This window comes from Anoplophora glabripennis, unplaced genomic scaffold (assembly GCF_000390285.2).
Source record: "Anoplophora glabripennis isolate ALB-LARVAE unplaced genomic scaffold, Agla_2.0 scaffold188, whole genome shotgun sequence".
In the NCBI taxonomy this organism is placed as follows: Eukaryota; Metazoa; Arthropoda; class Insecta; order Coleoptera; family Cerambycidae; genus Anoplophora; species Anoplophora glabripennis.
The window spans coordinates 684,705-711,490 of NW_019416300.1; the positions used below are offsets into that span (position 1 = coordinate 684,705).

At 32.4% G+C, this 26,786-nt stretch overlaps 1 protein-coding gene across 2 annotated transcripts in view; it reads right to left on the minus strand.

Annotated features, from left to right (window-relative positions):
* Positions 1-2,337: 2,337 nt before the first annotated feature.
* LOC108906026 (uncharacterized MFS-type transporter C09D4.1) overlaps positions 2,338-26,786 on the minus strand; it is a 38,049-nt gene continuing 13,600 nt past the window's right edge. Inside the window, exons 2-9 of one of the 2 annotated variants that reach the window (XM_018709161.1) lie at positions 22,501-22,620; positions 17,945-18,237; positions 15,165-15,389; positions 14,434-14,575; positions 11,806-12,008; positions 9,270-9,373; positions 9,030-9,137; positions 2,338-3,439 (exon numbers count right to left, since the gene is read on the minus strand). In XM_018709161.1, coding sequence (XP_018564677.1) covers positions 3,157-3,439; positions 9,030-9,137; positions 9,270-9,373; positions 11,806-12,008; positions 14,434-14,575; positions 15,165-15,389; positions 17,945-18,211 — 1,332 coding nt within the window. In that variant the 5' untranslated portion in view covers positions 18,212-18,237; positions 22,501-22,620 and the 3' untranslated portion in view covers positions 2,338-3,156. The remainder of the gene's footprint in view (positions 3,440-9,029; positions 9,138-9,269; positions 9,374-11,805; positions 12,009-14,433; positions 14,576-15,164; positions 15,390-17,944; positions 18,238-22,500; positions 22,621-26,786) is intronic. The other variant, XM_018709160.1, reaches the window with a different exon arrangement.

Below are 26,786 nucleotides of genomic sequence, written 5' to 3' on the forward strand. Positions count from 1 at the left end.
TCAAAACTTCTCGGATAGATGTACGAGAAATTATATACTTTGATTAGTTAATTCTTTATTATACTATAGAGCGGGTTAATAAAATCATAGTTTAACTAAATCAAATTTGTTTGCCAAGGTATGGACATTGATTGACTATTGATAAATGATTTAGTCAAATGTTCTTTTTTTGTCAGCAGCGCCTTAAATTGGCCTTAATTTTGAAAACCAGAAACAGGCAAAGCGCGATCTACAAAATAATAGTAAACTGACCCCTTTTTAGCGCACTTCTTATAGAGTACCTAATTCTGGCTGTAAGATTAACTGACAGATAAAAATATGTTGTATTAAAGTTTTACGATGTAGCCATCTGCATATACGTATACAACATGTATTATTATATCGGGAAAATGAGCTCTATTAAACCTGTTTGGGTCATCAGGAACCCCCACATGACGACCTTGGATTTGAAGGTCATTATAATAAAATACTAGAATCGGCTCTAAGACGGTGGAATAATGATTTTCGTATCCATTAGATCTCTTACATGATTTTGAGGGAATAAAAATGCCAACGATAAACTTCTTATCCGAGAATTTGATCTTACTTACTCCGCATAATTAGTTTCACATAATATGCTGGAGATAGTTACACATCCTAAAGTATTTAGCGGTATTGCTTTCAGTTGACCTTGTAAAATTGATCATGGCCCTTCAAGGTCACCAGATGGTGGACTTCAACATTTGGAAACATGACTTACATGACAACTTAAACATGAGCTAACTTCGTTAAACAGATCGGATTCGGATTCAGCGACCCGAAACGTATGAGTATGGTGGCCTAGTCTATCACACATTGAATTTTTGCCCAGTAGGGGCTAATTTTACCATAAATGAAAAATATACTTATAATACATATAATATATTGTAACGAATTTGAAATGTTAATATAGAAACTCGGATGAAAATATTGCCTGACCGAACTTAAAGTCGTATAAAAATTTTAATTAATATTATAGCAACACCACATTGGTATAAAATTGTTAATATAGAAATTCTGGATATAAAACTAGTAATGAACAATGATATTACATAGTATAAAAATAGTAATCTTTTAATTTTATTCTCAAGTACAGAATAAATTTTCATAAAAATGCATGACATCGACACTTGCTAGTAAAGAAAAACGAATTTAAACCTAGAGTTACTTACATCAAATGAAAGCTAAACGTCTATAGATTAATCGGGTATACATACCGCAGGAAAACGAGTAAACTTAAAGAAAATATCTCAATCTAACATAAACCATAACCTAAAATTTTTTATCAAATGTCAAATTTTATAATAAATTTCACAAATGTTAAAGCTAAAGGTGGCTTTGTGAGAATACCCAGAGATGACCTAAGAAAAGAACATAAAATAAAGAATTTCTGTGCACGGACCTTAAGCAAAGGTAGGGACAGAATAATCAGGAAGGTGGATAAAAACAAAGAAATTATTGATTGGTTACGGCTTGGGTTTTGCAAGATGTGCAGCGTGGAGACGCAGCTCCCGAAAATTTAAAAATAAAATAAGAAGAGGGAGTCCAAGGAAGAAAATTAAATACTTATCAGTAAATCTATAGTTTGGCCAGAGTCCAGATGAAGTTATTTTGGCAGTCCATGAAAATTTTCCGCTACCATCAGTAGAAAGCAAATCCAAAGCAGTTTCCAGTGGCCCCATAAATAGTCTGCAAGGCTTCTATGTAGTTTCCAGCGAAGAAAACTACAAATTTCACGACGTAACAGGTACCTAAAACACTGTGCACTAAAATATCGCTAGCTATTTCAAATAAATCATGCTTTCTCTCGCATCAAATCTTTGCAAAGTATAAATAACAGACCACAGGACGTACCTGTACAAAAATAAGCAAAATCCGATCACTAATAACTTAAATAATTCATTATTTAGAAGAGCTCTGACAAACTGAACAGCAATTTTATTAAATTCTGACTAATTTTCATTCTTGTTCAGATGTAAGGGTGCCCCTGAATGATAGGCAACAAATAATGTAAGGATCTCTACTCCGCATTTCATAGATAAAGTTAATTAATGGAAATTTTTTAATAAGTCCTTATATTATTTGTAAGCTTAGCAGGAAAAGGCAAATTTTGTTGTTAAAAATATTCTTTATTGTGAAAAACATATTCTATATTAAAAAGGTATTCATAAATTTGAGTTTATAAAGTCTTCAAGTCAAAATAATAAACAAAATTTTTCATCACGTGTACTTTTTTCTGTAACATGATAAATAAAAATTGTTTTCCTTTTATTCACCGTTACCGTGGACGCACTGTATTGATTAAAAAAAAACAATAAGTAGAACTAATAACTTTATTATTACACACAACAATAATACTGTTTATAACTGGTAAAAAAATAATAACATGAACAATTCTTTTATCTGGCATAACTTTAAATAAAATTATGCTTAACTTTGTTCAGTAAATAAAAAAAGAACGTTACTAATTTTACGTTCCCAACTATCGATTTTGATATGTTTTGGGTGGGAATACTGAGTTGATTTAAATTATTACAAAGGAATTGTTCCAATAAACTTTGCAGTAAATTCAGTTTCTCGGAACTTTTCCAAAAACATTTTCATAACTTTTTTAAACCTTACATTTCTATGGGTATTTTACATAATTCCGTAACAAATAAATTATTATTACTATACACATAATATATACTCATTTTTTCATCCAGTTCGGCATTATTATTGTCACAAGCAAAATTATTGTCTAATACAGATCTTGTAGTATAGATTTGGTGTTCGAAAACTCTTTTGGTTTAATAATATTAAAAAAAATAGTAAAAATTTATATTTGAATAGCAACCATTTGAGCGGATGGTGAGTTAGAGAGATATGTATGTCTACATCTTCTGAGATGGTCACAAGATTTCCAAATTTTATTGTCTACGCATCTTTTCATCTAGAGCATGAAAAAAGATTGAAACAAAATCATCACAACAAATATACATATAAAATCAAAATATACTCTATATAACAACAAAACATGGACTCCTCTACGGCGTACAAAGGAGGCTGCCAAGCCCCTCTTAAAATCCTGAAAACAAGACTAGACTAACAGGAATGATTATGAAACTAGTAAATAAATAAAACAGACGCGCATATCTCTCAGTACTTGATGTCCTCTTTAGAGCTATGCGCTGCCTGGCGCCTCATATCTGAACCTATAAGGGCCGTCAGGACTGTACCGACGACGAGCATCACGCACATGGTGATGTTGGCCCACGCGTCACCGACATTGTAGAAAATAACAGAGTAGATGTTGGTGAAGATGATGCCGTAAACCTGGGAGGCAGCGTTTAACAGTCCCGCTGAAGTGCCTTCAGGTTCCGGGTAGGTTAGTTCAGCTGCTAGTTCGAAACCCACAGGGAGCAGGCCTGTCATGAAGAATCTACAAAAAAAAGTCACTTTAATCGTTAACAATCAAAATTATAAACTAATGATAACACAGGCCGAAAGATTTTGGTACGCTGAATTCGAATGCGAGGTCCAAATTTCTCAATTGGCTGTAATTTTCGAGATACCTAACCTAAAAGTGCCAAAATCGCGATATTTTGACATATTTGAGGTTATGTTGCATGTATAGGTACATTTTTTGCTAAAACCATTAATGCGGTCTTAAAGTACTATACTTGTTCTTTAAAACGCACTTAGTTTTATCCCGATATAATTTTTCGTCTTCGAGAAATCGCAAATTTCAACATACGATTTCTCAAAGACGAAAAATGATGTCGGGATACATCCAAGTATTAAGTCCCCATTAATGGAATTAGCAAAAAAAAATTACGTTTCCATGTAACATAACCCCAAATATATAAAAAATCGCGATTTAGGCACTTTTAGGTTAGGATATCTCGAAAACCAGGGCCAATTGAGAAATTTGGAGCTCGGATCCAATTCAGCGTACCAAAATCCTTTGTATTCGTGTTGTCAGGTTAAAATCTTACCGGCCTGTGTAATTAACAAGATGAATAGATATACGACGAAATAGTATATGTAGTGGCGATTTGTATGCTGTGATGCATTTTATTCTGCACCACGTTTCGTAAAATAGACGGTCGAGTAATAGACAGAAATTATGGGCGTGGCTTATCTCATACTACGTCACAAGATTTCTAACCGTTAGGGTTCATGTTTGTTTACATGCGACTTAACTAGTAATTTTGCATTTTTCTAAGTATTTAAGTAAATCTTTCATTGTTTGGGTATTTTGCAGTAATTAGTTAGTTGTTGATAATTGTTTTTAATAAATTGATGGTGTAGTGTTTAATATAAACTATTAATTTACCACGTAAAAATGCCAGGAGTGAGGTGTAGTGTTGCAATTTGCATTAAGAATTTTTATAGTGCTAGACAAGACAATTTAAAAATTTTATTTAATGTGTATCCTAAGGATAAAAAAAGATATGGGTGGAACGGTGCAAAAGACGCGATTTGTTTAATCATATAACTGGACATATTTGCAGTACACATTTTGAAGATTCAAGCTTTGAACGCGACCTTCAAGCAGGGGTATTGAGTTTATCATCAAGAAAAAGACTTAAAGAAAACAGGTTAAATGCTAAATTCACTTAGACTCAAATTACCTGTTATTTAACCATAATCAGAAGTGATTAAATTTATTATTTTATGTTAAAATGAGCGTGGTACAAGAAAAGTGACAATTTTAAATTTGCCTCTTATTTTTTTATGGGATATGCAATGAGTCAGAAAGAGATGACGGTTGAACGAAGATAAACTGAGGAATCTGGTGACGTATTTGTTTTTTTATTGGCTGATTGACTTATGCGGCGACCGTCTCTTTATGGACCGTGATTCTGCACTGGTAGTAACAAAGAACGCTTGCAAGCTGTAAAAAAAATTATGTAGCAAACTCCAAGGGCTACTCGAGTACATACTTGTAGGTACTTTTTCTGTTATGCCTGAAGCACACATTGTTCACAAGAATACAATGACATTTACGTCTCGGATCTTTATCTTTCGAGGTCGCTGATTACAAATCTAATGTAAACAATATAATTTGACAGTTGATAGCTGCCAAAACGCTGTCATATTGACGAAGCGACTCCAGATCTTGGATAATGTTGCTGGTAAAATGGTTTTTGATATCGTCGATTCCGAATCTGAAATGCCTCTTGACAGTTGACAGCTGTCATATCAGTATTGTCAAAATGACAGAATGAATTGTTTTTCGAGAAAGGATTGTTGGGAGTGGGAATTCCAAATTTGACAGTGAAAATCATTCTTGACAGCCGACAACTGTCGAGCTATTGAGACTGTTAAAACAAAAAGGAATCGATATTGTCAAAATAGCAATACCCAAGGAGTTTTTGAAGTTACTGAGCTCGAATTTGTGAAAATGATAACATGGATTGTTTTTTTACTGGTTTTTGGAGTTGCAGATTACAAGTTCTGCACTGAAAATAGCTTTCGAATGTTGGCAGCTGCCATATCGACACTGCCTTGATCGAATGAATGCATATTGTGGAAATGGTGGTTGAAGAATAAATGATTCGCGAAGATTTCATTTTGGGCCGCAATTTGTTTTGTCACAGTATCGACATGACAATTGTCAACAATCAAGAGGCATTTTTGATGTCAAAAATACCAACAAACCTTTTACCATCTCTCATTTATGAAATTAGATATACAGGATGATTCACAAATGGTACACCAAAAATAAAACCTTATTTTTTGGTGAATTTTAAGGGGAGTCTTTCCTGTAAAGTTTTTATCTAGGACGCTTCATTAAAAAGATACAGGGTGTTAAACTTCAAAAAATATCAGGCTTTTTTCGAAACGCAGTTTGTTTTTTAAGTTTTACTCGAAAATCAGGCTTTTTCGAAAAACTTAAAAGAGTAGTAATTTGTAGAAAATTGAAAGACGAATCCGAAAATATCATAGTTGTTACCGTAAAACAGTGGCGTACTATTTTATTTAGAAAAATATGCCACCGATACCCTGTATCTCCTCCACTGGAACATGTAAATTTTAGGAAAAACCTTCAGATTTTGGACAATGTTTACATAAATACATGTGCCCAATTTCAAATTATTTCACTTACTAGTTTTTAAATTATATAAAAAAATTAAAAATATTTTTTGAAGTTTAACACCCTGTATATTTTTAACGAAGCGTCCTAGATAAAAACTTTATAGGAAAGACTCCCTTTAAAAGTCGTCAAAGAATACGAGGTTTCATTTTTGATCACCGTTTGTGAGTCACCCTGTATATCGAAAAGGCAAATGNAGAATCGTTAATGTTGAATATTTTTTCATGAAATTTGGTACAGATCCATTTCAGGGGACGCCGAATCCAGTGGCGTACGCAGATTTTTTCTAAAAAAATCGCTAATATGGATTCTGGATTTTTCAGCCTCTGAATATGATCTAGTAGGCCTTGGTTAAAAAAAAACTGGACGCCGCTTGGCCCCAAAATACATCTTTTCTCCCTCCACATTTCAAAAAAAAATTCGTCAAATTCGCTCCATAAATAAAAATGTTATGAGGGTGGCCCGCTTTCAAATGGGTCACTCTGTATATTTTTTGGTATAAAAGTAAATTGTTTGACTTCATTTGATGGGATTTTTAAGATTTTTTAAAAAATTTATTTGAATTAGGTTTATACTTTATACCTTTATAATAAAGTAAAAAACTGGAGCTAATAATAAATTGAACATTTTTTAAAAAATTACGATTATGTACGTTTGTTTCTTGTTTTTTTTTTACGAAGACCTGCTTGGTGCATTTCAATGCCAAATTAGTAGATACGTATAACCACTAAAAACGTATCTTTAACCTTTTAATACCGGTGATCAGTAAAGGAATCTAAACATATTAAAAATTAACAAAGTAAACTATTTTATCTTCAGGATTGACTTTTCATTACAAACTAATCTTTAAGGAATCTCTATAAAAGTTTAAACGTTATTTGTTCCAGGATTAGTTGAAGTGGTGATATTATCGAGAGTTAAGTAGTTCTCTTGAAATGTATAATCACTTTCCTATTATACTGAAGATTTGTGGAATCACAAAACTATTAACAAAGTAGACACAATTAAAAGATATAGATATGGCTTTGTCAGTAGATTTATTTTATTTAAATGCGTTTAAATAACAAATGGCATTTAAATTTTAAACCATACGTCTTAAAATGGAAAAAAATATTTTCAAAATACTTTGTTTAGCACACACACAGAATTACTGATATAACGATGTCAATAAAATTATATTCCCTAAAATCCTTTTACTAAAACAGAAATTTGACAACGCTGCCAAAATATTCAAAAATATTCCGCTTAGATAACTGTTTTAGTTTCTACATAATAGGCCCATTCAGTGATATTTAATTTTAAACTTTTTCTTTCATTTTCTGATAGTATTTAACCACCTAATTATATCTTTAAAAAATTAGGTCAATAGGATTAATAATAAGTGATATATTTAATTTTGAATTTGTAAGACCCTTAAAAAGGTCAACACTGCGAGAGAACAGCTAATGACGTCACAATACCGGCCACTCGGCGATCAAGTCGCGAGCAGACGGAGAGATGTGTAGATATTTGCTATACTTTTACCTATATTATATACCTATATTTTTAAGTGTATAAATAGAGAGTGTATAAGAGATATACATCAAGTCTTGTTAAAATGCATTTTTCACACAACATATTTATTATAAACATAGAATGTCTTGGAATATCTAAATACATTTTCGGATTTTTCTCAATGACGTAAATGGTTCGCTTTTCTACATTTTCTGTTGCTTTCCATTTTTGTACAAATGTACCCAACGTACTAGACTCGGTACTTGTGGATGTATGCGACGACGTGTATGTGCGAGCAACTCAGAACCACCCTCGTTTTTCTTTGGTTGCCCGTCTAGGGGGTTGTAAAATATTATTATTTAAATAAATTGCTTATAGGTGCCTCTCGCAACGTATTTCGAAATTTTTGTGGACGGGAACGTTTAGATGGGGTAGAATTTTTTTTTTTTCGACATAAATTTGAAAATTTTGCTCTAAATGTTTAAATAATAATATTTATAACCCCTTATACGAGCAACCAAAGAAAAACGAGGGTGGTTCTGAGTTGCTTATAGGTCCCTCTCGCCGACGTATTTCGAAATTTTTGTGAACGGGTACGTTTAGATGGATTTTTTTTTCTGTATAAAATTTAAAATTCTGCTCTAAATGTTGAAATAATAATATTTACAAAACCCTAGACGGGCAACCAAAGAAAAACGAGAGTGGTTCTGAGTTGCTTATAGGTCCCTCTCGCCGACGTATTTCGAATTTTTTGTGAACACGAACATTTAGATAGGGTAGAATTTTTTTTCCGGCATAAAGTTGAAAATTGTGTTCTAATGTTCAAATAATAATATTTTACAACCCCCTAGACGTGCAACCAAAGAAAAATGAAGGTGGTATTGAGTTGCATACCGTGGCTGGGGAAACCGTGGATAACATCACACAAACTTTTCATTTTTCGGTAATGAAATAAATATTTTATTCGGAGTCGATCCTGAGGTACTTTTGCAGCCTGGAACTATTCAATATTTGTACAATCCTCGGTTTCGACCCATTTAGACATAAAAACAATGATTAACGAAACTGCCAAGCGAACCACACACCGTATGTATTAACACAGAATGGGATGAGAGCGAGCGGAGTGTTCTGCCAGTCGCCCGTACCGGTATTATGACGTCAGCAATGGTTGCTCAACGTTTTACCGCGCTCTGTTTTCATTAATTTATTTCACACATTTCTCGTTGAAACAAAAAATTGATTTTTGGCATACTAACTAATAAAGGGGTAAACATTTGAAATACGCAATAAAAAAATTTTACTGAATGGGCCTATTAACTGGCAAAGTGTGATTTTCATTTGTCAATTGTTTCACATTTTGAGCTATTATAATTATATCAGTATTTGTATGCAGGCGAAATAAAAAAGTGTTTGTTTGTCTGCAAATTGTACTCACCCCAACAGAGCTGAAACTATGTAGACGATATAAATTCCTCTGGATAACGTGAAAGTATACGCGATCATACCAATCAGTGAACAAGCATATACCACCAAAGTTGTCTCCCTACAAAAAAACTATATTTAAATACTTCTTTTTTGATATCAACCAGTTAGGTCGTTTGGCCATAACTTAATTAACATTCGTACATCGTCAGCGTAGTTTTATTGGTAGTTCAAAGGATTTCGAATTACTTACTTGAATTTGTGATATCTATCGAGGATTAGACCACAAACGACAGAACCCGCCATTCCTGCCACAACTATTACCAGTCCTATACGTCCTGCATCGGCACTGGCACCCTGCAGAAAGAAATTAAGAAAGTGTAGAACTCATTTGTTAATTATTTTCTTACATTTCAAAAGTCGATAGCAATCTGAATCGCAAACTAACAGTTTCACTTTTATTTATTCAAAAAAGGGCAGACGTATTAACATTAGAAACTTGAAGGGAAAGTAGTGAAAGACTCGGACATCGAAAAACTACCAAGATATCAGACAGAAGTTTCAAGAATAACAGAACTTAAATAAATCATAAAGAAAAAAAAGTGACAAGTCTTTAACCAACTCCATTGGAGAGGTTGGACTGTTTAGGTATAACGAGGGCGATATTATTGACCCCGACAGCTGCGCTAGAAGTCATGCTAAATCGTTAGTAGCATAGCGACTCAGGAATAATAATGACTGGAGAGGTCTATTGAAGGATTATGGAAACATCTATGTTGGAACCAACTCTGGGGATGGTTGTCAGGATGGTTCCAAGGTTTCACTTCCATGAGTCTTTCGAGACTCCAATAAAGAGAGAATCAGACCAAATGGGAGGAAACGGAAACCTCGGAGAGATGGCTCCAAAATGGTCATGGCGACAGATGCAGGAATATATGGGCTCAGACCCATCTGGAGTGTAAGCTAGAATCTGGAGAAGTTTCCCACTGTATTTCAAGGAAAAATGTTCACGATCATGGCGTGTTTAGCAGAGAATGTTATAAATATAAACTCATATACATATTCTTTGACAATCAAGCAGCAATTGAAACTTTATACGCACATAAGGTAAGTTCAAAACTTGCGTGGGAATGTTTACAAATGCTGACCAAACTGGCTACCACTAATACAGTTAGACTGTGTTGGGTGCCAGGATTCAAAGGCATCGACTTGCTAGGAAGGGATCCGAAACAGTTTTAATTGGTTAAGAGCCCTTCTGGGTCACATCTCCTAGTGTGGTCAGGAAGGCTCTGGGCAAATGGACTCAGTTAGAACATAGGAAATACTGGGCTTTGACACCAGGGCAAAGCCATGCGAAGGAACTTACAAGTGTCCTTGCAGAAAAGAACAAATGTGTTGCCGAGGTTCAATAAAATTCAGCTCGGGAAAGTGATGGGACTTATAATGGGACACTGTCACTTCATCTATACAAGCTAGGGCTTGTAGACAGTCTGATCTGCTGAGGATCTGACTTGACAGATGGAATTTCTATGCATGTTCCATGCGGATGCCCATGAAAACCCTTTTTGGAGCCCAGAGAGCTGACAGAAGTATCTACAAAGTAGTTTTAGGACTTTGTACAATGAACAAAACTACTTGCTGAATAAGTTTGAACAGTGGGATGCACAATGGGCCTGATAAGGCCGCGGTACTATGCAACTTGAATAGAACCTATCTACAGGCAAGAAGAAGAAAAACTCCATTGTATATTAAAACACGAATTTTAGTTCAGTTAAAAGTACAATTGAACTTGACCAAGATTATATCAAGTCTACCTTTAAAGGCAATGCAAATATTTATGTTTATGGAAAAAGCATTCGTCAGAACTATTATATGTTGCAATAACTGTATAAAGTTTGTGCTGATAACGAAAATGTCAATGATATTTTGGCTCTAGCTAATAAAATATGGGAAACGTATTAATCATCAGATAATTTTATAAATTCACAGAAAAAAAAATTATTTTGCCTCGTATTAATTCCTTGGTAGACTAAATACGATAATTGAATCATTAACATAAGATTTTAATAATTTTTTAATCCATTTAAATGTAACACAAGACAAGAAGCAAAAAAAAACAAATAAAACATATTGTCTTAGAAGCTAACAGTGATAAATTGCATTTTCATAAATGGAGGTTGGCTGATATTTCAGTTATTCCTAAAGATATTTTTAATGATTGCCCTGTTATTTTACAAAATTGTATTTGTAAGAGTCCCCTGTAGGCACATTCAAAATTTTATTTGGATAAGTTCTGAATAATCCTGTATAGTAGCTAAGCAAAATCCTGATGACCGATGACCTTGTACTATTGGGCTAAATAGTATTGGTTGGCAACAAATGAAGTCACTCGACTAAATTTAAATATCAGCTGCACTCGGTAAGTTTTACTAAGGTAAATTTTTTCCAATCAGTTTCACTAATTGAATAATAATAAAGAATAAATGAATATTGTGCCCTGATTGATAACAGATTCTAACTTGTTTTTATTGCTTAACTACTTTTCACAACACCTACAAATAATAACATTAGACAGAGACAAAAAATCACATCACACGTGTCTACAAATTAAATCAAAATATTTGTAATTATCGTTACAAATTATCATGCTTAATCCGCCCACTTCAATTGTTATTTAACTCCACAATCTTTGATAAAATTTGAGATATTCGATTACGTGTGACGGCATTGTGAGAACTCAGCAAGTTAATTGAATAACTACTTGTGGTAATAACAAAAAAAACACTTACGGGATAATATTGAAGGATGATTTGGTTCAAGAGCGTGGATATAGCGTAAAATATACCCACGTTGATACCGTAAGCGTTGAGAAGGAACATGTAGGAACGGTTTTTCACTAAGTTCTTCAAGGAAGCTACAAAGTTAACTTCTTCGGCCTTCTCCTGCTGAGCAGCGGCGTAGGAGGGGGGCGTGTCGGGAGCATTTTTGAAAACTGAAACGAGAAGGATTAAAATTTTTCACCTCAGTTTTGAAAATCACGCCTGTTCACTATACTTAGACAAAACAAGGTATTTAGTCCGGTCAAATTAGTCATAAAAATAGTGGTCAAATAACGAAAATTCCGACAAAGCTAAATTTTGGTGGAGACCTTGGGTACACCATTAGAAATAAAGTGTCAAAAGTCGCCACCGAGCCCATGTGTGCTAAAAAAGTTATTCTGGGTCAAAGGTCAAAATTTGAGGTTTTTTGGATTTTTTTTCGAAAACGGTAAGTTTTATCAAAAAAGTAGTTCTGACAAAAATTATAGATGTTAAAATTATCTACAAAAATGGTCCTTATACTTTTTTTTTTAAGAACCACCATTCCTGTGATATCGCGATTCTAAAAGTTGAAGGAGTCACGTTCTACATGATATGCACATACATGCAACGTATATACATAGTCGGGCCCTTAATGCAAGTAAAAATGCCTATTCGTGTCTCTTCTATGTATAAACTATACTATTCTGAGAATATACACTCAAAAGAAACTCAGTCCCTTAGTCAAAATGACGCAGATATCCATATAATTGAAACAGAAACAGAACAATTTAATGCAACAAATACAACTATTGTAGTTGGTGAAGATGTTGACTTATTAATACTACTCACTGCAAGGACTCCAATTGATAAAATTATATACTTTTTAAAACCTGCAAAGGCTCAACAACGAACAGAAATATATTCTTCAAAAAGTTTATCTGCTTATCGAAAATGCCAAAACCATATCTTATTTTTACATGCGATACCGGCTGCGATACTACATCAGCAATGTTCAGAAGGGGTAAAACATCACTATTAAAATTATTTGGAAAAAAGATTTGATTGATTGCAGAAATTGATTCTTCACCTCAAACAATAATCACAAAAGAAATTCGCTTTCTCCTTCCTGTTAAGGAGCTCCAAAAAAAATTGATTGTATAGATAAATATAGATATTTAACTTCTGTAAAAAATACACGAAACTAGAAACAAGTACAACTATCTTGTCTTCCTCCAACATCGGCTTCTGCTAATCAACACTTGTATCGAGTTCAGACATGGCTAGACAATCAACTGAACCCAGAAGAGTGGGATTGGATATTAACAGATAATACTTTGGAACCGATTCAAACTTTATTTCCACCTGCTCTGGAAAAACTCCTAAACACTATTTTTTGCAATTGCAAAAAAGGTTGTAGTGCTAAATGTGGCTGTAGAGGAGTAGGGTTGCTGTGTTCTCCAGCGTGTACTAATTGGCAAAGCCAGTCTTTCTCAAATGTCCAATTAAATACAGCAGACGAAGATTCATGTGATTTCGATGAAGAGACAGCTGATTCATCTTCATTTGAACAATTTACGAACATCCAACAAGAAGAAGAGGAAGAAGAAGAACTCGAAGAAGACATGACTGTTGAGGTCGACTTTGAAGAGTATGAATCAGATTAAAATATCAAAAGAAATCAGAACTACAGTTAAAGTCAATAACCAATATTAATATCAATAATCATCATACAGTTAAAAGAGTATTGTCCCTGAAAATTCCGTCATTACAGTTCGTGGAGTAGGTCTACCGGGGAAAACACGTTAAAAAAACGCGCCAAAGTACACTACCCCACAGGTGGTGTGGAAATGTGTGCATATCATGTAGAACGTGACTTCTTCAACTATTAGAATCGCGATATCTCAGGAATGGTGATTCTTAAAAAATATATATAAGGACCATTTTTGTAGATAATTTTAAGATCTATAATTTTTGTTAGGGCTACTTTTTTGATGAAACATACTGTTTTCGAAAAAAAATCCAAAAAACCTAAAATTTTGACCTTTGACCCCGAATAACATTTTTAACACACATGGGATCGATGGGGACTTTTGACACTTTATTTATAATGGTGTACCCAAGGCCTCCACCAAAATTTAGCTCTGTCGGAATTTTCGTTATTTAAAATGTCTATTTTGACCGGGCTAATATTCGGGAATCGTGACTGACAAAAGTGAGGTGAAAAATCTTCAGTAAATGTAATAAAAATTATTAGAAAACTTTTACTGGAGTTCCATCTTTATAATCTATATTTTCTTAAATAACAATTTCATCAGTGAAAACCTGGCAGAAAATTTAACACAGTTTCCAATAGAAATAGAAATTTTATTATTACAAGCCCCCTAATAAAATAATAGTACAATTTTATTACTATTTAATATGCACTTTTCTCCTTCAATGCAATAAAATTTAAACAATAGTAGTATAAAATGTAAAATTACTCTTAAAACATCATGGAAATCTGGTTGCTACCAGTACAATATTTCAATTTGTTTACCGAATTCATTAAAATCCTCAAGTTATCTTACCTTAATACCTAAAAATAGTAGCTGTTGTTAAATAATATATTTGACTTACATATTATGATCAATATCAGCAGAACTGTTGTCACTGCACTAGTACCAATGAAAAGCGTGTAAAACTGACGAGTGGTGGCGGCGAGATCGTCAGTGGTTTGCACTATCATTGGGGGGAGAAGAAAACCAGATGCCACACCAAGCTAGAAAAGAACACATTATTGTAGTTTTATCGATTTTGACACTTTCTGATAGCACACCCTGTAGTTGTACTCAGTACATGAGTACTTTAAACTTCATGGGGAAATCTAAATGTAATTCCTTGTTTTTATTAATAAATTGTTATGTTGCAAAGGGGACGCGACAGACATGAGCTTGCAGATAGGCATGAAACAATAAAGTAATTGGTGATGATCGTTGACTAACGGACATCCTTATAGAGAAGTATCTGCGACTTACTTAAAAATGAATTAGTCGTTTATTTGAGAAAGGTACAAAGTAACATACTAAATAAGAATTAAATATGGTTCTAAGGCAAAAATGACTACGTATAATATTCGTGTTTATCTCGTCAAGCTACTCCATATTATGTACAAAAGGATTTTTGTACATGGTAAAGAAGACGAGATATCAAAGATTTTACGAGCTATTTGAGATGCACATCATCAGTTTTCGTAGCGATTAAGATTGTTCATCAAATTAGTACCTTTCCGAAATAAACGGTTTTTAACAAATATTGCTTTGTTGACAATTTGCAGACTCTATACCTTGTCCTTTGCTAATAACCCTTACCTGGTTTCCAAAAACTCCGATACTGCACGCTGATGACACCTGCGACGGTCCGAACCAGACAGCAGCCAGTCTTGCTGGTAAGGACAAGACGAAGACCTGAGACAAGGCCACTATGGACTGACCAATGAACGCCAGCCAAAACCTATCTGGATGGACTGCTCCGACTTTTATCCAGGATCCAGCGCATGTCCCTATCATGCCGATTATGATGGCCTTCCTCAAACCCTGCAAACATTTAACAGTACAGTCGTGGACAAAGATATTTTAATCTTAATCACTTTTTTCTGTGGAAAAGGAAGCTTATGCTCATGTTGCAAATATGACGTTGTCTATAGACCAGAAAAAGGAAACGTAGCTGCTGAATCTTAATCACGAGTGTGTTGCAGTATTCATACTGGAGGTAAATAGTTTAATATTCATAAATGAAAATAAAAAAAAACCCAAAGAAATTATCAGAATCATACTGTTGCTGTTACTGAAGATACTACCGAATAAAACCAATGCTGAGGTAGCAAAAGAATGTCGTAATTCCTGAATTCTTAATAACTAATTATTTATTTATAAGTATTGTTATAACTGCACTGTCAGTTATCAATGTTGTATGTAGTGGAATTTTGCAAATTACAGCCTAGTTTGGAGGTATATTACATCGACGTAATGGAAACTTATTTGCACAAACATTTTTCAGAATTTTAGTCATTAATAAATATTAATTATTCCCTCTTAAATCTTTTAATATAGTCAATTATGTCTAGCACTGATTTAAGATAATCCTTTCTTAATGTCCTTTAACAATGATATTATAAAATAATCGATTTATAGATTTTGTCTAAGCAATTAATCTCGATTGGATAATAGATATACTGATAAAGATAACAAATGTCTACGGTTCAAGTATTTAGTGATAGTTGGCTGTTTATTAAACAAAATGTAAGTAAGCTAAACAAATAAACGTGATCTTTTGAGATGTGGGATTTAAGATATTTGTTGATTGTTTTCGGTCGTAAAAGTTATTAGTACATATTGCATTTTTTTCTTAAATTTTTTATATCATGACGTCATAACTTTTCCAGGTATGAAGTATTATTAAGTATTTCAAATAATTTTGTCCAACTTTAACTTAAAAAACAAATGTATTTTTAATGCAAACAGATATTTAAAACTATTTGCCTAAAAAATATTATTATTACTAAGTCAAACAGCATTAGTTCAATTATTTACTGACCAAATTTCGCTAAAAGATATACAAATTTTTACGTAATTTTTTAAATTGAACTGAACTATTAGCAATGCATTGTCAATGTTATCATGAAAATTTGAAGATAAATAAATAAGTGTGCCAATTCTGCAGTCGACAAAAGTGCGAAACTATGGCCGAAAAATCACAGACGACCTATGACACACATCGGAAGGTGCAAATCAAAACAAAATTTCACCCCAATTACGGCCAACACCATCTGCCGTAGCGGACGATGCTAACAGACCACGCTATCAATGTTGAACCATCGCCAACAGCTCACCAAGACGCGAAAATTTTCAACTCACTTCCGAATATTTGAAAATTAAAACATTTCCAAGAATTAAGAGCACGACGTACTCTACAGAAGTGTTAGTTGAGGTTGCCATGAAGAGAGAAGAGTTGCCATCACTCCATTCGACTCTTCGCCGGTGAACAGGCGACCCAGGCACCGCACGTGACACACGAGATCTCGATAAACTTCCGCTCAACCCAGTAGTAGAGGTATGGGGTGCAAAACCATAACCTACTCCCAGTAGATTCAATGAATCATATTCCAAGACAATATATTCTTTAATTGAAATATTTCTTCATTAATAACATTGTTGGAAACAACTACTCTACCAGTGGACAATTAAGATACGACACATTTTAGGTTATATCTCGTCTAGACTTGAAATAGTTCTCTTGGATCACAACCTGCTTTCACACTATAGGATCTGTGTTGATAATTTTAGGAAAAGAACAAACACTGTTTAACTGTTTAGAAATTAAATATTAATATTGAAATCTGCAACAACTCGAACGTTATTAATAGCGTGATTATTGCCAAAATCTAATCCGCTTAATTCTTCTAGTATAAACATTTTACGGTACCAATTGGCAATAATTATTTTACTTAAGTATTTATAGGGTTTAAGTTAATAAAATTTATTGCCAACGATAATGAAGTAAAAATTTATCAGGTATTCTGTTTTTAGACCACGAAATAACTGGTAAATATTTAATTAGTATATTACAGTGGAATGAATTTGATAATTTTGAATGTATCACTAAAAAAAGTTAATAGATCTTTGCTAACAATTATAATGAATTTATTAATTGTTATACATATGACATACGAAACGTGTAAAATATGAATGAGTAATACTTAAGTATAGTTTTTAGGGCTTAATTAAAAGTGATTTTTTATATGCACATTTTTTTTAATAGAACACTTGTTGAGAACCTAACCTAACGCTACACATCTGATGGTGCTCTGTGATCTGATTCAAGACATTTATTGTTTCATCTTTGAAATGCAAGAATCAATTGTTTTTTCTATATTGCTTTAAAAATGCTAGAAAATGTTCTCCAAACGGGGAAAATTTCAAAGCATCTCAAAGCAAGCTCTGCCGCGGTTGTTACAGTACTTTATTGGCTTGTTTCTGGAATTCTATTCACTCTGTATATTAAAAACTAATTTCTCCGTAACACTCCAAAGGCAAGACAAGCATATTTCTTACGAACAAAAATGAATGTTTCATAAATTTTTCGAACTCACCAGTTTCTCTAACAAGTAGCTTCCTGGAAATATGAACGGAATATACAAAACCATGTATATCATGGAAGTCCAATCCACCCAATTCGTTGACGTGCCATAGTACTTAACCACCACGTCTGCTATGATGGAAAATTGCAACCACTGGGTGGAATTCGTGGCTGAAAACCCCACGAACAAGGCCAAGATCAGCCATCGGATCTTGTAGACTTTAATTTTTTCTATCGTAGGTAACTGCCCAACTTTGACTTCTACATCGGTGTTGTTCATTTTTCAAATGCCTCAGCGATAAAAGTCTACAACAAAAACGCATGAAAACTAGTTGCGGGATATATATGGGTAAGTAATATCACCGGTCAATAAAAATAATGACAGGATATAAGTTTAATTGTGTACGATTATAAGTAACAAAATGTTTATAAACATTATATTGCAACTTCTACGCATTTCGCCATTCACTTTTTAGAGCAATTGTTTTTTTTTATGAGTGCAGTATAAGTATTTAGTTTGTCAGGTAATGCATCTTTTTATGGCCACGGGTGTATCCCGACCAATAAATTATTTTAAAAATATTCACTACTGATACCTGACGATAATATTGCTTTTTAATACCAGTTAGTTGCGTTTTAACAACAGTGCGATCTACGAAATATAACAAAATATACCTAGGTTTTTTTTTTAAGAGAGAAAAAATATTTTTACTTCAACACTGGATTTTAACAACCGCTTTAGACCAGCGGCCGCTGGTGCGGGGGGCTCTGGGGTGCCAACCCTAGAAATTTTCAATGTAAAAATATTTAATTTAAAATTTAGCTCAACTTGCAAAATTCGTTTGCGAAACACTGAATACGAGGGTTCCTCGCAGCTCGCTTCTATATTTGTAAAGTGTTTACAGCGGTGGTCATGGTTTTAATCTCAATTTACTCAGGAACTACCTTTCGAAAACGTCTTGAAAATAAGATACATGTATTTGATGAAAATAAATACTTATTCTTTGAAATGTAATAATTTCCTAATAAACAAAATGATAACGAGATATTAAAATATATTGATATTCATTTGAAAAAAAAACTCAATTTTGGACTAACTGACAAAGTTGAAATCATAGAAACTCATTACTCTTCCTGGGTAAAGAAAATAAAATCTTTCCATATTTTGTATTATTTTAACATTTGGTCAAGTTGCTAAATTTTTTATATAAGTTAGTTTGAGGTACATAATAACAATAAATGACAGTAATTTTTTTTCATCCCTCAGCCAGGGGTGAAAAAAAGTGTTTTTAAAAGGTAATAGCTAGAAAAAACGTTTCTTATAAAAGTTGTAAATTATAAAACTTTACAAAATGGTCTACTTTTTCTTCTATTATTAAAATTAAGTGATGTTATGAGAATTTTAAAAAAATCAAACCGAAAAATTAATGAATTTTCAAAAGTTTGATTTTTCAATCTTCTCTTAAAAATATTAATTTTCCTTTCATAGAAATATATATCCATTTTTTATTTTTATCAAAAAAGTTATAACAACTTTAATTTTTTAATTGCCAATTTTAATGATCTAACAACACGAAAACTTTTTCTGTACCATTCGATTCATTATTTAAAATAATGAAGAGTTGCTTTGGAATTTTATTTTACCGTAAATTTTCTGGCAGGTACAAATTTGTTTACCTTTTGAATTTTATTAAAAATAACGTTTTATATAGAGGGCGTCCCAGAATAACTTGTACAACGGAAGACCACAGATTTGTGGACTCAAAATAGACAGATTTAGGCTAATTCACCTATATCCGAAATCGCTTTGTTTGGCCGCTAGATGGCCTCAAAGTTAGTGAAAATTTTTTGAATTTTGTAAATAACTCGAATATGTATTAATCGATTTTGATTATTTTTGGGGTGTGGACTTTTGCTTTCAATATACAAATTTTGATGTTATACAGGGTATTTTTTAAAACTCACAACTCCTACAAAATTCATGTATGGTGTATGTATCCGTTCATAATTTTTTCCTGTTTCGGGCAATGATGACAACTATTTTTTATTTGTTCGGTGATACCATTTGAAAATTTTTGGGCCTCTTATAGAATTTTGATTAAATGAGCGGTTTGGGTACAAAAAAATATTTTTTAAATGTCTACATTATCTGGCCATCCATATTACAATACTTAACAAAGTGCTAGTAGGTTCTGATTTTGTAGGTTGACTGTAATTTCAGACTGATCTTTAAATCATTGTGCCTGACAATTCTTAATGAGTGTTTACGACGATAAGATATACCACCTGTTACTTGACTTTTCGATATGGATACACACATACGACGAATTAGAGTTATTTACAACGTGCCTAATTTTATTGAAATAATTCGTAAAAACAATCAAATACATACAATAAAAAATGCTGGAGATAAAAATAACATAATTGAGGTTATTAAATTTGGTACAACTTATAAAAATTGTTCAACAAAGGTTAATTCGGCGAAGAAAGTTAAAGGACACCCTTTGCAGTTCTTAAGGGCTATTTTTTAAAACATGAGTTTTTGATATAAATTAGTTTGAGATACATAATTACAATAACAGTAATTTGTTTTACAAAAAAGTAAAATAAATTGCTTTTCAAGATAACAAAAGGGGTAAAGCTCTAAAAAAGTTTCTTATAAAAGTTGTAGACTATAAATTTATCACAAAAATTATCTCTTGACTTTTGCTTCTACTACTAAAATTAAAAAAGAGTCCAATCTTCTCCTAAAAATATGAACTATCTCATTTCTGAAAAATAGACATATATTTTTTGTTTTTATTAAAAAAATTATAACAATTTTAATTTTTTAATTTTCAATTTTAATGATTTAACAAAACTAAAACAATTTTCTTTCTGTACCAATCGATTTATTATTTAAAATAATGAAAAGTTGCTTTTTTTTCTTTTGCTTTTCAGGCAGGTACAAATTTATTCACATTTTGAATTTTGGTTAGCTCCTATGACATTGCCACGAAAAAAGATAAAAAATTACTTTCGCTATTGTCGCACTCGTGGTACCGATGTCCTGAAGAACTTGTATGCTTATGACAAAGATAGATTTATAATACATAGAGACCCAGAATGGTTCAAGCATTTGAGGAACGCAACCTGTTTCTAACACCATCTTTAGCATACAGTGCTTTCGAAAAGTAACGAATAAATTCATTATTTTTTCATAACAAAAATTTCAAGAAAATAATGTTTGAAGATTTTAAAATTTAATTTTCACAATACTGAAAATGATAATGATTATGTAAAAATTGACTAAATTAAATTGTGCACCGTTGGCTGCCTGACAGTAGCCAAGACGATTAATAAATTCTTTTTGGACATTATCAATAACTTCAGGAAGTATACGATGTATCTCGTGACGAATTCTGGCTTTTAAATCTTCTAAATTAACCGGTCTAGTAACGTATACTTTGCTTTTTAAGTATCCCCACAAGAAATAATCTAGGGGTGTCAAATCAGGCGATCTGGCTGGCCACTCAATCGGCCCCCTTCTCCCTATCCAACGATTCGGGAACAGCTCATCTAAATAAGCACGGACAGGTGTTGCATAATGGGGAGGTGCACCATTTAGTCGATTTTTACATAATCATTATCATTTTCAGTATTGTGAAAATTAAATTTTAAAATCTTCAAACATTATTTTCTTGAAATTTTTGTTATGTAACACCATAATTTTTCATGATCTGTGTATGTAGAATGACACGCTCTTTCAAATGGCATGGTCAAAATTGGGGGTTGCTATTTAAAAAAATTGTCGATGACGTCATATCTCGAACAACGATGACGTCACAAATATGGGTCGTATGTCAAAAAGTGCCTTTTTTAAAAACAAAATGCCAGGGGATTTTTTCGAAAACTTCTCAATTTAAAAAATAATGAATTTAATCGTTACTTTTCGAAAGCACTGTATAAAAGTCTGTAGTATTGACAGAGACAGGCACAAGCTGCGATCTCCACACTTCAATCATTGTTGTCTTTGTCGATGCACATGGGTCATATGTATAAAAAAAATTCGGAAGTAGCTTTTCGTTATTTTAAATAATAGAACGAATGATACATAAAAAAATTGTTTTTGTTTTGACATACCATTAAAATTGTCGATTAAATAAATTAAAATTGTTATAACTTTGTTATTAAAAATAAAAAAACATTATGTATTTCTCTGACAAGAATGTTTATATTTCTTGGAGTAAATTGAAAAAAAAAGTTTAATTCATTAATTTTTCTGCTTATTATGATTTTTTAAATTTATCATATCATTCCTTAACTTCTAGCCTTCCTAACATTGTTAATTTTAGTAGGAAGAGAAAAAGTCAATAGATCATTTTTATGTAAAATTTTATACTCTACAACTTCTATAAGACACTTTTTTTTCTAGCTCTTATCCCTTTTGAATTATCTTATTTTTTTCATCCCTGGCCAGGAGTTGAAAATTGTTGTTGAATTACTATCACTCATTGTTGGCAAGTTGATCAAAATTGTACTTGTCCATTTAATTGGACTAATCTTAAAAAAATATTAGGTTATACTCACCACTGAAAATATAATAAACGCTTTTACAGACGAAGGCACCACCAAAGTACTTCCGCATTAACGAATTCCTTATCAAAACACTACAGTTCTAGTTTGAGGTGTGAGATGTTTCTGCTCTGCCTACCGGAGCCGTCAAATATATAAGTTCTCGTGGCAAAATTATTAGCAAAACGTTAATCTGATACTCAAACTATAATAACACGCAATTCAAATATTCACATACACTCGATGACTGTGATTTGTATTCGAAAATTAGTGAGTATTATCTTAAAAATGTGTTATCTTAAATATTAAAGCGACAAGCAATTTCGCTCGGCATGACGAGATCTAGTTGTGTATTTGTTAATTAAAAAGTCACATAGGAATTATTATTTCGTACAATTATTCTTCAGTGTTTTCCCGTGACGAATTCGAGAGGTAATGTTAGAAATAAATACCTTTTATACAGGGTGTTTCACATAAAAACCGACACAGAGGAGGGCATATATGGTGATTTATATTCCTTATAAAGTAATGGTGCATCATCCCTTATCAAACCTTTAAAATGCTCCAATTGAACTCTGCTTATTGTCAATTAGCGCTCTTGGTACACTCACTCCGTGTACCATATTTGGTTTTTCTAAGTTCAAGTATGACTGAGATATTTTTTTTTTATCGAAAATATGTGAAGTTGCGTTAAATCACCATATTTTGGGTTCCCCTACATACCCCTGCTCTGTGTCGGTTCGTATCCAAAACACCCTGTATATTTTTATTACAGATACAGTTATGGAAACCTAATTCTCATTATTTTCAGTCGCACGAAATGGCGTTGGAAAAAACTGTCACATTGAGTCAACTTGTCAGTTCATAATTTATCATTCCTTTTTAAGTTAATGTTATTAGTTAATATTTATTTGTGGTATTCTATAAAATAATAAAAATTAAGTATTTTCAGAAATGTTGCTACATCTTAAAAACTAACAGCTTTGCGTGTAGAACATACTTAAAAAAAGTTGAAGTGGATCGATATGTGAATAAAATAGAACAATAAAATACAGGGTGTTTTGAAAAATTTTAGAAAATCAAGATTGAACTTTCTAAAAATGAGCATATTATAGAAAATGCCTTGTATAAAATATCGATATTAGATAAAATAGGAGTCTTTTCCTAACATTTGCCTATAACTCTATCAAATAGTTTTGCTCCAAGTGTTAGTAGTTGAAAGTTAATACAACTTCTTCGAGGTCATGTTTTTTCCAATATTCGAAGAATTTTCTACATAACTTGGCAACCCCGCACTAAAATGATAAACTGTTTGTATTGCCATATATAGAATTTTCTCGTAAATCCATGTTTAAAAATATACGTGTCCCAAAAGTATGGAAACAGCACAATAACTTTCGAAAAATGCATTTTGAGGAAAAGTTAAGTTAATGAAAAGAGCGGAAAATTTTACGTTCAGATATGTCCTTGACTATTTTCCAAGATGGCGGATCCAAGATGGCGGACGCGGTTCCAAAATATTAACCGATTTACGCCAAATTTGGTATAGGGGGGTTTTTGGGGTCGCTGACTACGAATCTGAAATCTGTTTTTGAGGAATTTTAGTCCAAGATGGCGGACGCGATTTCAAAAATCAACCGATTTTTGCCAAAATTGATATAATGCGGTTTTTGAAGGTGAAGGTCACGGTCAAATCAAGGGTCACCGTCAGATAGCCAGGGAAAAATCCTACAACGTTAGTTATGATCATTTTTTTTGCAACCCGTTGTTTTCAAGACAGCGCGCCAAACCATGCGTGACCTTGATTTGACCTTTAATGACCATCAGAGGTCAAATTCGGAAAATGGTCAAGGACATATCTGAACGTAAAATTTTCCGCTCTTTTCATTTCCGGGGTCAAAACTAGGGCATCCCATTTGAAAAAATTTACTTGACCTTGAAATAACCTTAAAGGTCAAGGTCAAGCTCAAATCTAGGGTAACCATTGAATAGCCAGGGAAAAATCCTAAATTTTTTGTCTGATTAACTTTTCATCAAAATGCATTTTTCGAAAGTTATTGTGCTGTTTCCATACTTTTATTACATTTTTTAAATGGAACACCCTATACAGGGTGTCCCTTTTAAAAAATGTAATATTTGGCGTGTCCCGTTTTTACTCATCACCCTGTATGTATCAAATTAATTTTGTAGTTTAGGTTTCTTGATTCAATATGACTTTTATATAAACTTTTTTTTCTGTATTATGAATAACAAGGGAGTTATTTTACTTTCTCACACTAATGGCCCACCCTGTATATCCGACGGTACATGCAAAATAAAAAATTTACAAATTATCAATAAAAAACATTTTTTATATTTTTTTGACATCCTGTATTTCGAAAACGAAACATTTACGGACCTACGTTTACGGGATTTTTTTTCATATTTCTTTCTGGATGTAGAATTTACTCTATAATCGTCTGAACAATATTTTGCAGCCCCCTGTGTATCTCCTTCATTTTATTTGAAAAATTAATCATTTTCTAGTTATAATTTTTTTATCCCACAACCGATTACCAGCCTCTAGAAAACTAAAAAATTCTACACCAATGTTTGTGAAACAAAAAATCATATAAATGTTCTCTGGGAACGAACAGGTTTGAGTTATTTTCTTTTTATTCAACTGTGTAGTAAACTTATTTTATACTTAAAAAAAATTGTAAATGGAAAATGATTTGTTTTCCCAACTTACCGAAATTACAAAATTTTAAGTGGAAATTATGACGGTTTTAATTATTATTATTATTATTATTAACATAATAAGACTAGAGGTAAAAATCTATAAAACTCAAGAGTAAAAATCAATATGAAAAAAAATCTAAAATATAAGCATACAGTATAAACTAAAACAGTACTATTGGTACAATACTACAGATTAAAAGAGAATAACAAACATGTGGAGCGAAAAAATATACTACAAATGTAGACAGGTACAATTATTAAAAATTAAGTACATTATCAAGTTTGTTTTTAAAATAATTTATATAAGAAGCACTTACAACACTGTTTGGGAAAGTCATGAAACACACAGTTGCTGAAAATGGTATCTTTTAAAATCTCAACATATTTTATGTAAATTTACCCCAAGATACATTCAGACGATATTTACAGTAAGTGATTTTTTTGGGGACCTTTAACTCTGTATTTCGAAAACGATTGAGATTTCGAAATAGATCAAATGTGAGGCACCCTGTAGATACAGTTATTTTCTTAGCTATAACGTATTTGTTATTTCTAATATATTTTTATAAACACATGTATTGACCTACTCGAATAATTCAATTATTTGGGTACTACCAAAACATAGTTTAAGGTGCTTTATTGAAAATGATGATTGTTATTGTATTGTTTAAATCTGTTGTTCCACTTTGATTGTATTGTTGATGTTGAAAATTCTAGTTTATGAATATAAAAGATTATGAAACGAGTTAAAATTTCCATTCAATGTCAACACCATATGAGTCCCAGTTTAATAAAAATTATCGGTAACTTACTTCAAGTATGAATAATTCGAAGAAACAAAGTACATAAAGGATATCGTACAGGGTATATTTATACGCTTTACGCACATTATAAATAAGACTATATTTTATTATTCCAGTTTATATATTAAAAACTAGTACCTATATTATGTTACAAGTGAGTAAAATAAGCCTTTATAAGTTAGTGACATGTGTAAATTTTCTCATGCTTATAATTATTACATTTCATTCTCACGTGTGATATAAGACCTTTTGTCCAACAGGCGCAGTTTTTTAACTAAAAATGATTGACTATGTGCGCGCTGCAATGAATGCTCAAATCAACGTTGAACTTCTACAAAAATGGCACACAAGTTGACTATTTATATAAAGAAGCACGTTGGATATACACCAAAACATCGTCGTTTTTTTTTTTTCAAGAAAACAAGTTTCTTGTATATACACCAGCTTTTTAATAATGAAGGTCGTTTATATTTATTTTAAGTCGTTTTAATAATTTATTGTTTTATGTTTAAGTGGTTGCTATTTCTGCTGTTGCTGATGGGATAGACCATAAAGAAGAACAAAGTACATAATGTTCTATACTGATTGCACTAGTGACGGTTTTGTCATTAGCACAACAGAGCTGTCTAAAATATGTCTAGGTTTGCGTCCGCAAAAAACAACAACCAGCCGACAACAACTACCTAAAAAAAATTAGACACAAGTGATTGAAATTCATTCATCACTAAAAACCAGTCTGTAAAATATCTAAAAAACTGCAACTGTTAGACAAAAAAT